Genomic DNA, 13,327 nt, shown 5'->3' with positions numbered 1-13,327 from the left:
TTATAAGACAACTCAGTCTCTCCAAAAAATTATTGTCCTAAAACAAAAACAACAAATGACTGTTCTTGAATAAAAGGGAGTGGTGGCACAAGCCCACAGCCCCAGCTACTTGAGAGGCTGAGGTGGGTGGATCCCTTGAACCCAGGAGTTTGAGTCCAGCCTGGGAACATAGCAAGACCTCATTTCTAAGATATAAATAAATAAAAGAAACAGAAAGCTGGGCACAGTGGCTCAAGCCTGAAATCCTAGCACTTCAGGAGGCTGAGGCAGGCAGTTCACTTGAGACCAGGAGTTAGAGACCAGCCTGGCCAACATGGTGAAACCTCATCTCTACTACAAGAAATACAAAAATCAGCCAGGTGTGGTGGCGCATGCCTGTAATCCCAGCTACCTGGGAAGGGGAGGCACAAGAATCACTTGAACTTGGGAGGTGGACATTGCAGTGAGCTGATATTACACCACAGTACTCCAGCCGGGGTGACAGAGCAAGACACTGCCCTCCCTGCCCCCCCCACCAAAAAAAAGGACATAAAAAACACTGACAACCAAATACAATGAATAATGTTTAAATGGATCCTGGATGAGGGGAAAATAGTTTTTTCTTACAGAATTAATAAATGTAGAAAGAATGAGAGAAATAGAAAATCACCATTAAAACACCACAGTAATAATTTCTATAGGAAGATCCACCCATGGAAGCTCACATTAGTTGATGAAACCTTAAAAGGGGAAACAGGGTATCTGCATAGCCTCAAAGTACCTCCCCTAAAATATTTCTTAAAAATTGGTTTTGGGCCAGGTGCGGTGGCTCATGCCTGTAATCCCAGCACTTTGGGAGACCAAGGCGGATCACAGGTCAGGAGATCAAGATCATCCTGGCCAGCATAGCGAAACCCCGTCTCTACTAAAAAATACAAAAAATTAGCTGGGCATGGTGGCGCGTGCCTGTAGTTTCAGCTACTAGGGAGGCCGAGGCAGGAGAATCGCTTGAACCCGGGAGGCAGAGGTTGCAGTGAGCCGAGATCATGCCACTGCACTCCAGCCTGGCAACAGAGCGAGACTCTGTCTCAAAAAAAAAAAAAAAAAAGTTTTGACCAATGAACTAGTGGTTTTACATGACTATGAATTCTTTGGATATACCTCCCTCCAGGAAGTATAACTTAATCTTCCTCTTCCTGAGTGTGAGCTAGCCTCGGTGACTTACTTCTAACCAATAGAGTAAGTTAAGAAAAAAGAAGTCGTGGTGATTTTGGAGAACAGGAGAAACAGTACCCTTCCAAAGTGTCGGTGGGGTGTGGTGGCTCACACCTGTAAACCCAGTGCTTTGGGAGGCCGTGGTGAGAGATTCACTTGAGGCCAGTATTTGAGACCAGCTAGGGCAACATAGTGATATGCCGTCTCTACAAAAAATAAGAAAAAATTAGCTGGGTGTGGTGGTGTGCACCTGTAGTTCCAGCTACTTGGGAAGCTGAAGTGAACAATGATTGTGCCACTGCACTCCAGTCTGGGCAACAGAGTGAGACCTTACCTCTAAAAAAAGAAAAAAAAGTGTTAAGGTCAGAAAGACATCTTACAGAATGAAGGAGAATAAACAGACGATGATGAAATGCAATGTGGTATTTTCCTGAATTGGATCCTAGAATATAAAAAGGATATCAGTGGAAAAATTGGAATAAAGCCTATAGTGTTAATCTCTTAATTTTGATAATTATACCATGGTTATATAAGATGGTAACATTAAGGGATGCTAGATGAAGGTTATCATGCCATTCTTCCGCAAAACCTTCCCCTGCAGAAAACAAAACTCTGTATACTATCTCTGCATCTCTTCTGTATCTACTCTCACCTGACTCTTGTGCCTATAAGAAATTTTCAGGATTAGCTGGGAGTGGTGGCTCACGCCTGTAATCCCAGCACTTTGGGAGGCCGAGGTGGGCCGATCACGAGGTCAGGAGATCCAGACCATCCTGGCCAACATGTTGAAACTCGTCTCTACTAAAAACACAAAAAATTAGCCAAGTGTGATGGTGGGCAAAAGAATCACCCGAACCCGGGAAGTGGAGGTTGCGGTGAGCCGATACCTCGCCACTGCAGTCCAGCCTGGGTGACAGAGACTCCGTCTCAAAAAAAAAAAAAAAAAAAAAAGGCAGAATTTTTGATAAGGTCTCTGAAAATTTGAGTAAAAACTATGAATAGTTTTTTACCTAATAATAAATTCCATAAGAGGTTTTCATTTTTATTCTTAGTTGGTATCTACCGTCTAGAACAGGGGTCCCCAACTCCCCCCAGGCCATGGACCATTATGTGTCCATGGCCTGTTAGGAACTGGGCCACACAGCAGGAGATGAGCAGCAGGGGAAGGAGCATTACTGCTTGAGCTCTGCCTCCTGTAAGATCAGCAGCATTTGTGAACTGGGCATGCAAGGGATCTAGGTTGTGTGTCCTTATGAGAATTTATCTAATGCCTGATGTTCTGAGGTGGAACAGTTTCATCCTGAAACCATCCCGCCCATGGAAAAATTGTCTTCCACAAAACTGGTCGCGGTGCCAAAAAGGCTGGGGACTGCTAGTCTAGAACACTGCCTGGAACATTGCAATATCATTGCAGTGATATTTATTGCTCTATAAATATCTGTTAAAGAGTTAAATGTACTGTCTCAGAATGACTTCTGAACATTTGCAATTTGCTAGAAAATTCTCTCATTTTGCTTAAGTTACCCTAGGAGGAAAAGATTAGTTATGTCTTTTGCTAATGAAGAACTGTGTAAACACCAGGCACGCTGGCTCACACCTATAATCCCAGCACTTTGGGAGGCTAAGGTGGGAAAATCGCTTGAGCCCAGGAGTTGGAGACCAGCCTGGGCAACACAGTGAGATCGCTTCTCTACAAATATTTTTAAAAATTAGCCAGACATGGTGGCACATGCCTGTAGTCCCAGCTATTCAGGAGGCTGAGGTGGGAAGATACCCTGGGCCTGAGAGGTCGAGGCTACAGTGAGCTGTGATCACACCACTGCGCCAGAGCCTGGACAACAGGATGAGACCCTATCTCAATTAAAAAAATAAAAATAAATTGTGTAGAATAGTAAGTGCTTGTGTATATACTATACGTCAGCATCCTAACCTTATTATTATTTAACAAATGTATACCCATCACAAAGAATAATCTGTTACAAGAGATGGCTGAAACTGCCTTACTAGTTGGGACCTCCTTCACTAGGTAAACCAGCTTGAACAAATGTATTCAATACTATGCCTGCAGACACCTTAAGGGATATAGATCCTCAAGACTTTTCATTTTTACTTATATTTTGCAACAAACTGTAACATTTTAGATAACTGATATTACACATTTTAAAATAAATCCATTTATTGTTGACATCATTCTCACATGCCACATCTAAGCCACTGGTAATTCCTGCTGCTCTATTTTCAAAACATATCCATAATTCAATTACTTCCCATCACTTTCACCGGCACTAACTACAATTACAGGCACTGCTTTCTCTCACACCTGGATTGGCTTCCTGACTAGGCTACTTGCTTCTGCCAGTTTTAAGGTTAAGATAGGCTATACCACTACTCTGCTTGAAACCCACTTACAGCTTCCATTCCTACTCAGATAAGATAGCCCTCATAAGGACCCGTATGATCTGGCATTTTCTATCTCCCCTAACATTCCCATTTATCATTCTGACCTCATTTCCTACTCCTCTACTACATTTACTCTCTTCAGGCTAAGCAACCAGCATGCCCTGCCCCCAAGGGCCCCTTGCACTAGCTCTTTCTAGGGTGCTCCTCCTTCAGATAGAAGCATGACTCTCCCTCATCTCCTTCACTTTTTTCCTCAAATGTCACTTATCAAAGGATGACCTTCCTTTATTATTCTCTATAAATATCCACCCCTTCCTCCTTACCATGCATACCCTGCATTATGTTTCTCCATAGCACTTATTACCATCTAACGTAATTACTTATGTAAATTTGTAAAAGGTCTATTATATGTACTACCATATCCCCAGTTCCCAGAAGAGTGACAGCCATGTAGTATGCTCTCAATATTACTGAGTGAATGTAATGTTTCTAGCATATTCTTAATTACTAGCAGTTATTTGGAAACATAAGTATTATCTAATAAATATCTCATTTTAGCCAACCTTTCCTTCAATCTAATCTTTAAAATAGGTCTGATTGTCGCCTGTAATCCCAGCACTTTGGGAGGCCGAGGCAGGCGGATCGTGAGGTCAGGAGATCGAGACCATCCTGGCTAACACAGTGAAACCGTGTCTCTACTAAAAATACAAAAAATTAGCCGGGCGTGGTGACGGGCGACTGCAGTCCCAGCTACTTGGGAGGCTGAGGCAGGAGAATGGCGTGAACCCGGAAGGCGGAGCTTGCAGTGAGCCGAGATCGGGCCACTGCATTCCAGCCTGGGTGACAGAGTGAGGCTCCGTCTCAAAAAAAAAAAAAAAAAAAGATAGGTCTGATTCTCAATACAAGAGATTTTATTTCATACAAATTACAAGGCCAATACTATTTGGAGAGTGGAGTAGACAACAAGAATGAAAGATGAGCATGGAGCAGAAGAAAGGCAAGGCCCACATTAGTATACAGCAACTAACTGGGCTCCGTCTTGCTCTGTCATCCAGGCTGGAGTGCAGTGGCGTGATCTTGGCTCACTGCAACCTCCACCTCCTGGGCGATTCTCCTTCCTGAACCTCCGGAGTCCCGAGTAGCTGAGGCTACTGGCATGTGTCACCACACCTAGCTAATTTTTGTATTTTTAGTAGAGATGGGGTTTCACCATGTTGACCAGGCTGGTCTCAAACTTCTGACCTCAGGTGATCCACTCACCTCGGCTTCCCAAAGTGCTGGGATTACAGGTGTGAGCCACCACGCCTGGCCAGCTGCAGGCTTTTAAAGATGGTCTATAATTTACAGATCTGCACTCTTAGCAAATGTGAAAGCCACACAATAACAGTATAGTTATCTCAAAAGAGAACACTCATGCATTTGAGAGTAAACCACACAAAGGATATTAAGGTGTCTGGATTTGAGGGAATTAACTTTCATCAACTAACACCAGCAATGTTTTTCTAGTCTAGTGTGTAGCTTTTAGTTCACAAGTTGAATATTTTTAAAGTGACCAAGGCCAATTCAGACTCACTATACACGTATTTTTATTTTTTTACTGTGGAAAATTTCAAATTTATACATGGAGAATAGTAGTATACATCACCCATATGCTCACTACAAATGTTTGAACTTATTAACTATACCCTGAATACTCCTCAAAATAACCTTGCAGTATAAACTTTCGGGAAGTTTGTCTCAGAATATGATTCCAAAGTATTGGTGACAAGAAATCAAATACTGGTATTCTCTAACTTAACATGGAGATGCCGAATACTCAGATGTAGCAAATGAAGGCATTTCCAGTGAGCCATTTAGGTATGTGGGTGATAAAAATTCAGACTCTATTTTATCCTCAAGAAAAGAGTAAAATTTTAATTCACTGCTTGAAATTCTACCAGATTTTTTTTTTTTTTTTTTTTTTTGAGATGGAGCCTCCCTCCTGTTGCACAGGCTGGAGTGCAATGGCGCAACCTCGGCTCACTGCAACCTCCACCTCCCGGGTTCAAGCGATTCTCCTTCCTCAGCCTCCCGAGTAGCTGGGATTACAGGCATGCGCCACCATGCTCAGTTAATTTTTGTATTTGTAGTAGAGACAGGGTTTCGCCATGTTGGCCAGGCTGGTCTTGAACTCCTGCCCTCAAGTGATCCACCCTCCTCAGTCTCCCAAAGTGTTAGGATTATAGGCGTGAGCCACTGTGCCCAGCCAATTATACCAGTTTCTTAAACAAATTTATTGATCACTTACCATGGACCACACTAAGAACATATATTAAGAGGCTGTGTTTTTAATGTGCTAAGAACTGTGCTAAGAACATATATTAAAAGCCTCTGACTTTCAGGGTCATTAAAGCAAAAATCTTACATTAAAATTAAAAACACTACTAGGAAAACTTAGGGATTAGTACCCTCATGTTTGGTCAAGGTTTGCCTGACTAGAAAAATAGGAGTTTGGGTTGAGGGAAGTAGAAACAAGAAAAGACTTTTACAGTATGACTACTTTGAGGAAGAGTTTCTTGGATGGGGTGTTTTAGTGAGGGATACAAGGCAAAATAAGTCATAAATGTAATAGTTAAAAGTTGAGGACAGGCCAGGCGCAGTGGCTCACACCTGTAATCCCAGCACTCTGGGAGGCCGAGGTGGGCGGATCACCTGAGGTCAGGAGTACGAGGCCAGCTTGGCCAACATGGTGAAACCCCATCTCTACTAAAAATACAAAACTTAGCCGGGCGTGGTGGTGCCCGCATGTAATGCCAGCTACTTGGGAGGGTGAGGCAGGAGAATCGTTTGAACCCAGGAGGTGGAGGTTGCAGTGAGCCAAGATCGCACCACTGCACTCTAGCCTTGCAGCCTTGGTGACAAAATGAGACTCCATCTCAAAAAATTAAAAAGTAAAAACAAAATTAAAAAGTTAAAAAGTTAAGTGGTCAGATACTTCTGGCAGTTTTTAAAATTAAACATTTTCAAACTAATACTGAGAATATTAAATTTACATTATAAAACACGAGCAGTGCCTTAACCCCAAATGCTGATGACTGTCATAGCTAAGTGGCAAGAGGGAAGAGATTACACCAACACCGTGAGGCTAGTTTTTTAGGGAGTATTCATCTACAGATACAATCTTTCCTAAAACAAAGGTCATGCATTAATTGCTACGTCCTACTGAAAAATACTTTCTGAGCCTCAGGAATAGAGAAAAGAAATTTCAAGGTTACTAACAGATTAACTGACAATCTATTAAGAAAACAAGTGTAACCACATTTCCAATATAGATAAGAAATAGCAACTTAAAAGTGGAAAAATTTTGGAGGTAAAAAAACAATTACATCGTACTTCAGAGCAACTTTATTAGAGAGCTGCAAAGAGAAACCTAAAATTGCATTTTTAATGCATGGAGCTCTCAAACTGCCAGTATTCCAAGACTATAAACAAAAAGCTATGTCATCCAAGAAAAACAAAAAGCTATGTCAAGAACTCACTGAGCTTTTCTTCTTCCGAGAAATGCCAACAAAGGCAGGATCAACTCATCCGATAATACTTCGAAAAACAAAGAACGCAGTGGGGGAAGCCACACGACAAAGAAAATATCCACGCTCCGATAATTTAACGCTATCTCTAAAAATTCTCTGTAAATATGTTAGAGCATTTACAGCCCGCTCGTTCAACACCATGTCAATCACAACAGCAGCAAACGACTATAAAAATAATATTAAATCCATTTCCCCTCAATTGATATATTCCTTCTGCGTGAGATTTCCAAATCCTTGGGGTGTCTGGTTAGGCTTTTTGGTCGGTGGGTGCTACAGAAAGAAAGCCAAAGGTTAAAGAAAAATGCTTGGCTTTTTTCCAATTGGCAACTCCAAGAATAAAGTTTACTGCACTGAAAATGAGTACAAGCAGCCTCGAGGGGGGAAAAAAAATCTTATCACCGAGAAGAAAACGAAAGGAAGAATTTCAGTAGGAAATCAAAAGTAAAATTAAAGGGAGACGGCTGTAAAGATAAGAAGAGGTTAATCAAAAAGGGGGAGAAGCGGGAAAAGGAAAGAAAGCATAGGACAAAAGGAAGGTTCGACGAGTTCTAAAAAGAGGTCTGAATTGAAGTCTTTTCTCCAGGTCTAAGACCACAGAGGGCCCGTGGCGAGAGCAAAGGTCATGCAATGGTGTTGCTAAAGTGAAGGGATTAATTGAGAGGGTTGAGCCCTGTCTCCCTTCACCTCGTCCTCTCACAGATTGGGTCTTGGTTCTAAGCATCCAGGTGCATGCTAAGGAAACAAAAACCACGATATCCCGGTGTCCACGGAGAACAATAGGCTGGGAGCGGCGCAGGGCCGAGGCCTTCCCTCCGGGACGACCACCATCCCGCCTCCCTCATCGCTGCCCCAGACTCACAGAGTCTTGGGCATCTCGTCCTCCATGGCTGCTGCTGTCGCGGCCGGCGCCTCCGGGTCCAGCTCCCTGCCCTTCACTACCTCCCAAATCGTTTAAGCGGTTATGGCTACGGGATAGTGGGGTTTCTCGGCTGACCAGAGGTTACTCCGCCTCCTCCTCCGGCGGCAATTACACTAAACCGCCCGGCCCAGCGGGAACAATGAAGCCCCAATACAAGATGGCGGCGAGCCGGGAGCCTAGGAGCAGCCAGCAAAGTTACCCGGGCCGCGCAGGCGCAGAATAACCTTGCACTCTCAACCTCCGGGCCGCCCGGCTACACCTTAATCCATAGGTTCACTTGTTGCGCAGCCGCTCTTCCAACCGACGCGAGGGACGTCTCGGACTGCGCGGGCGCAAGGATTAACTACTTCACGACTTGCGTGAACTTTTTTGTCTTCTGGCTGCGGATTCGAGTGTTTCGACCGCGAATTATAAGGGAGTGGAAACCTTCAGTGACAGTAAAAAGCCTAAATCTTTCCTCTTTTGGAAAGATATATAAAGACTCTTCAAGCTATCTGGTTTTTAGAGAGCGAGAAGCAAAACGCTCGTGCGCCGCCCGGGAATCGAACCCGGGTCGCAAGAATGGGAATCTTGCATGATACCACTACACCAGCGGCGCTGTTGATGTGTGTTGCCGTCAGAATATTTTAGGAGGAAATGGAAGCCGACATTCGCTTTCATGTGAAAAGAATTGTCACGTATTATTTATTCATTTAAAAGTAAAAGTTTATTGACAGTCTATAATCTTGTTTTCCAATAACATAAATAATTTATCTTCTCTCATCCCAAACATGGGAATGGATGTTTCAACTTTCTCTGTACAGAAAAAATATTTCAATTTAAAATGTTTACTTAAGAAATAAGAAAAAAAGTTTTACTTAAAAAAGTAAGGATTTTATTAAGAATTTGCCTCGTTGGTGCTAGCCAAATTTTTGAGCGCGGGGATGATATTTCCAGATGCCAGATTTTTATTTATATTTGCATTTCTTCCGTGTATTGATTGCACATTGAAAAGCATTTAAGAAATAGCTGTTTAGGCCGGGGGCAGTGGCTCACACCTGTTATCCCAGCACTTTGGGAGGCCGAGGCGGGCGGATCACCTGAAATCAGGAGTTCGATACCAGCCTGACCAACATGGTGAAACCCTGTCTCTACTAAAAATACAAAAATTAGCCGGGCGTGGTGGTGGGGGCCCGTAATCCCAACTACTCAGGAGGCTGAGGCAGGAGAATCCTTGAATCTCGGAGGCGGAGATTGCAGTGAGCCGAGATCTTGCCATTGCACTCCAGCCTGGGCAACAGAGCGAGGATCCGTCTCAAAAAACAAACAAACAAACAAACCCAGCTATTTAATGCAAATTGGTCACAAGAATCTTAAAAGTAAACAAGTCAAAAGATACATAAACTTCAGTCCAACTTTAGGAGGCAGAGAAATTAGAACTCTGAAATGTGATTCAGTATACTCTGTATGCATTTCACATTGCTTATTATATATATATGTCACTAAAGTAATCCTATGTCTAGGAATCTATCCTACAGAAATAAAAGAATTAATTTATAAAGATTGATGTGCCAAGATACAACTGCAGCATTGTTTATAGTAGAAAAAAATGGAGTAACCTGAATATCCATCAATGCCACTTATGGTAATTTATTCAATTTACATCAAATACATGTGGAACTTTTTCTTTTTCTTTCTTTCTTTTTTTTTTGAGACAGTCTTGCTCTGTCTCCCAGGCTGGAGTGCAGTGACACAATCTTGGCTTACTGCAACCTCTGCCTCCCAGGTTCAAGCGATTCTCCTGCCTCAGCCTCCCTAGTAGCTGGGATTACAGATGTGCGCCACCACCTAAATTAGCCTAACTAATTTTTGTATTTTAGTAGAGACAGGGTTTTGCCATGTTGGCCAGGCTGGTCTTGAACTCCTGACCTCAGGTGATCTGCCTGCCTCAGCCTCCCAAAGTGCTGAGATAACAGGCGTGAGCCGCTGCCCCCCACTGGAACATTCATTTTATGGACTATTTTGCAGTTATTGAAAAGCTATTAATCAGATCTGTAGTGTTGAACTGGAAAATATCTATGATGTAAGTTTATTTAAGTTGTAGAAATATTTTTTAGACATAGGAGAATTTACACATCGAAAAACGTGATGTCGGCTTAGCGGGGCGGCTCACGCCTGTAATCCCAGTCTTTGGGAGACCGAGGCAGGCAGATCACTTGAGCTCAGGAGTTCAAGACCAGCCTGGCCAACATGGAGAAACCCCGTCTCTACTTTAAAATACAAAAATTAGCCAGATGTGGCGGCGCATGTCTGTAATCCCAGCTACTCCGGAGGCTGAGGTAGGAGGAGAATCACTTGAACCTGGGAGTCGGAGGTTGCAGTGAGCCCCTCGGCCACAGAGCAAGACTCCTCAGAAACAAAACAAAACACCAAAAAAACAAAAACGTGACGTCCTCTTTAAAGTAGTTTCTTCAGACTGTATACATTCTGGATTTTCATTTTTGGAATTGTCTTTAGAGTCTCTGACACATTCTTCAGATTATTTTCAAAGATATCAAGTACTGGTCTTTTGATAGTGAATAAAACAAATGTTAATGGCGATGGTGTTTTTAAAACACCTTTTTGGGACATCCATATAAAGTGTTTTTCAGTTTAATGGTTTTTAGTTTATTCACAGAGGTGTGTGTGCAACAATCACCACAATCAATTTTATAACATTTTCTTCACCTCAAAAATGAAACCCTTAGCAATTAGCAGACACTCCCTGTCCCTCATCCCATTCCATGTCCCAGCCACTAGTCTTTCTGCCCCTATAGATTTGCCTATTCTAGACATTTCATATAAATGAAAGCATGTAATATATGGTTTCTTGTAACTGACTTATTTCACTTAACATTATGCTTTTCAGGGTCATCCATGTTGTAATGTGTATCAGTACTTCATTCCTTTTTATTCCCAAATAAAACTCCATTATATGGATATTGCACAAGTACTTTAGGTAGAGTAGTTTTTAAGTTACAAAAGTACAACGTGCTTAGTGTTACAAATGAAATGAAATGGATACATAAGGAAAATATTAAAAATGTATCTTCTTCCTCCTCTTAAGGTAAGTAATATTAATAGATTCATCTGTAATATTCCACATTTTACTCTATACAGATGCACATGTATACACTTGGGATTTTTAGGTTTTTTTTTTTTTTTTTTACAGAGTGTCACCCAGAGTGACAGTGTCTCGGCTCACTGTGAACTCTGTCTCCTGGGCTCAAGCGATTCTTGTGCCTCAGCCTCCAGAGTAGTTGGGATTACAGGTGTGAACCACCACACCTGGCTAGTTTTGTTTGTTTGTTTGTTTGTTTGTTTGTTTTTTGAGACGGAGTTTCACTCTTGTTGCCCAGGCTGGAGTGCAATGGCACGATCTTGGCTCACTGCCACCTCCACCTCCTGGGTTCAAGTGATTCTCCTGCCTCAGCCTCCCGAGTAGGTGGGATTACAGGCATGTGCCACCATGCCTGGCTAATTTTGTATTTTTAGTAGAGACGGGGTTTCTCCGTGTTGGTCAGGCTGGTCTTGAATTCCCGACCTCAGCTGATCTGCCTGCCTCGGCCTCCCAAAGTGCTGGGATTACAGGCGTGAGCCACCATGCCCGGCCTAATTTTTTTTTTTATTTTTAGTAGAGACGGGATTTCACCATGATGGCCAGGCTGGTCTCAAACTCCTGACCTCAAATGATCCACCCACCTGATCTCAGCTCACTGCAACCTCTGCCTCCCAGGTTCAAGCGATTTTCCTGCCTCAGCCCCCCTAGTAGCTGGGATTACAGGCATGGGCCAGCATGCCCCGCTAATTTTTGCATTTTTTAGTAGAGATAGGGTGTCACCATGTTGGACTGTCTGGTCTCGAACTCCTGACCTCAAGTGATCCGCCCACCTTGGCCTCCCAAAATGCTGGGATTACAGGTGTGAGACACTGCGCTGGGCTTTTTTTTTTTTTTTTTTTTTGAGACAGGGTCTCGCTCTGTTGCCCAGGCTGGAGTGCAGTGGCAGTGATGTCAGCTCACTGCAGCTTCTGCCTCTGGGCTCAGGTGTTTCTGCTACCTTAGCCTCCTGAGTAGCTGGCACACAGGCGCATGCCACCATGCCTGGCTAATTTTTTTTTTTTTTTTTTTGAGATAGAGTTTCACTCTTGTTGCCCAGGCTGGGGTGCAATGGCTCGATCTCAGGCTCACTGTAACCTCCACCTCCCGGGTTCAAGCAATTTTCCTGCCTCAGCCTCCTGAGTTGCTGGGATTACAAGCGCCTGCCACCACGCCCGGCTAATTTTTGTATTTTTAGTAGAGATGGGGTTTCACCATATTGGCCAGGCTGGTCTCGAATTCCTGACTTCAGGTCATCCGCCTGCCTCGGCCTCCCAAAGTGCTGGGATTACAGGCATGAGCCACCATGCCCGGCCCACGCCCAGCTAATTTTTGTATTCTTTGTAGAGATGGAGGTCTCACTTTGTTGCCCAGATTGGTCTCAAATTGCTAGGCTCAAGCGATGCACCAGCCTCGGCCTCCCAAAGTGCTGGAATTACAGGTGTGAGCCACTGCGCCCAGTCCTGGCCTAATAGTTTTTTAATAGTTGCAAAATCGTCCCTAAAATGAAAGTTCCACAATGTATTGGATGGTAAATTGAATAAATTACCATAACTGGCATTGATAAATATTCAGGTTACTACTTTTCAAAAATCTATTGTATTACAAATAATGTTGCAGTTGTATCCTGGTACATGTATCTTTTTTTGTTTTTTTTTTTGGAGGCTGGGGGGCAGAGTGTCGCTCTGTGCCCAGGCTGGAATGCAGTACCGCAATCACTGCTCACTTCAGCCTCTACCTCCCGGGCTCAGGTGATCCTCCTGCCTCAGCCTCCTGAGTAGCTGGGACTACAGGTGCACACCACCATGCCAGGCTAATTTTTTTGTATTTTTTCGTAGAGATGGGGTTTCGCCATTTTGCTCAGGCTGGTCTCGAACCCTGGGCTCAAACCGTCCACCCGCCCTAGCCTCCCAAAGTGCTGGGATTATAGGTGTGAACCACTGAGCCCAGCCTCTTTCTCCAAGTTTAACTTTATTTTGTATCCAACCTATTTTCCTCTCATCTATATTGTTCTTCATGTTCATGTACTAGTTATTCTTTTTTGTTTGGGTGAAGTATTGTAATTACAGAAATGAGATTTTTTTTTAAATGAAAGGCCTCACATATTTATTACTGAATCCAGCCAACCAA

General features: G+C 43.2%; 1 protein-coding gene and 1 non-coding gene across 15 annotated transcripts in view; both read right to left on the bottom strand.

Annotated features, from left to right (window-relative positions):
• Positions 1-13,327, bottom strand: part of TIA1 (TIA1 cytotoxic granule associated RNA binding protein) — a 200,176-nt gene that overhangs the window by 30,131 nt on the left and 156,718 nt on the right. For 2 of the 14 annotated variants that reach the window (XR_008500572.2, XR_010123051.1), the window contains exon 1: positions 8,023-8,352. The exons of 1 other annotated variant lie outside the window; for it this stretch is intronic. Coding sequence is in view for 9 of the 13 variants with exons in the window: in XM_054475144.2 (XP_054331119.1) it covers positions 8,023-8,048 (26 nt within the window). In the remaining 4 variants the exon portion in view is untranslated. Of the gene's footprint in view, positions 1-8,022; positions 8,461-13,327 lie in introns of those variants that run through there. 11 more of the 14 variants (XM_063648596.1, XM_063648598.1, XR_010123050.1 and 8 more) reach the window with 10 other exon arrangements.
• On the bottom strand, positions 8,610-8,680 carry TRNAG-CCC (transfer RNA glycine (anticodon CCC)). The gene has a single exon. It is a non-coding gene; the product is annotated as a tRNA-Gly (tRNA).

This window comes from Pongo pygmaeus, chromosome 12, assembly GCF_028885625.2.
Source record: "Pongo pygmaeus isolate AG05252 chromosome 12, NHGRI_mPonPyg2-v2.0_pri, whole genome shotgun sequence".
Classification (NCBI taxonomy): Eukaryota; Metazoa; Chordata; class Mammalia; order Primates; family Hominidae; genus Pongo; species Pongo pygmaeus.
Note: the sequence above shows the minus strand (reverse complement) of the source record. Positions and strands in the feature narration are given on the sequence as shown.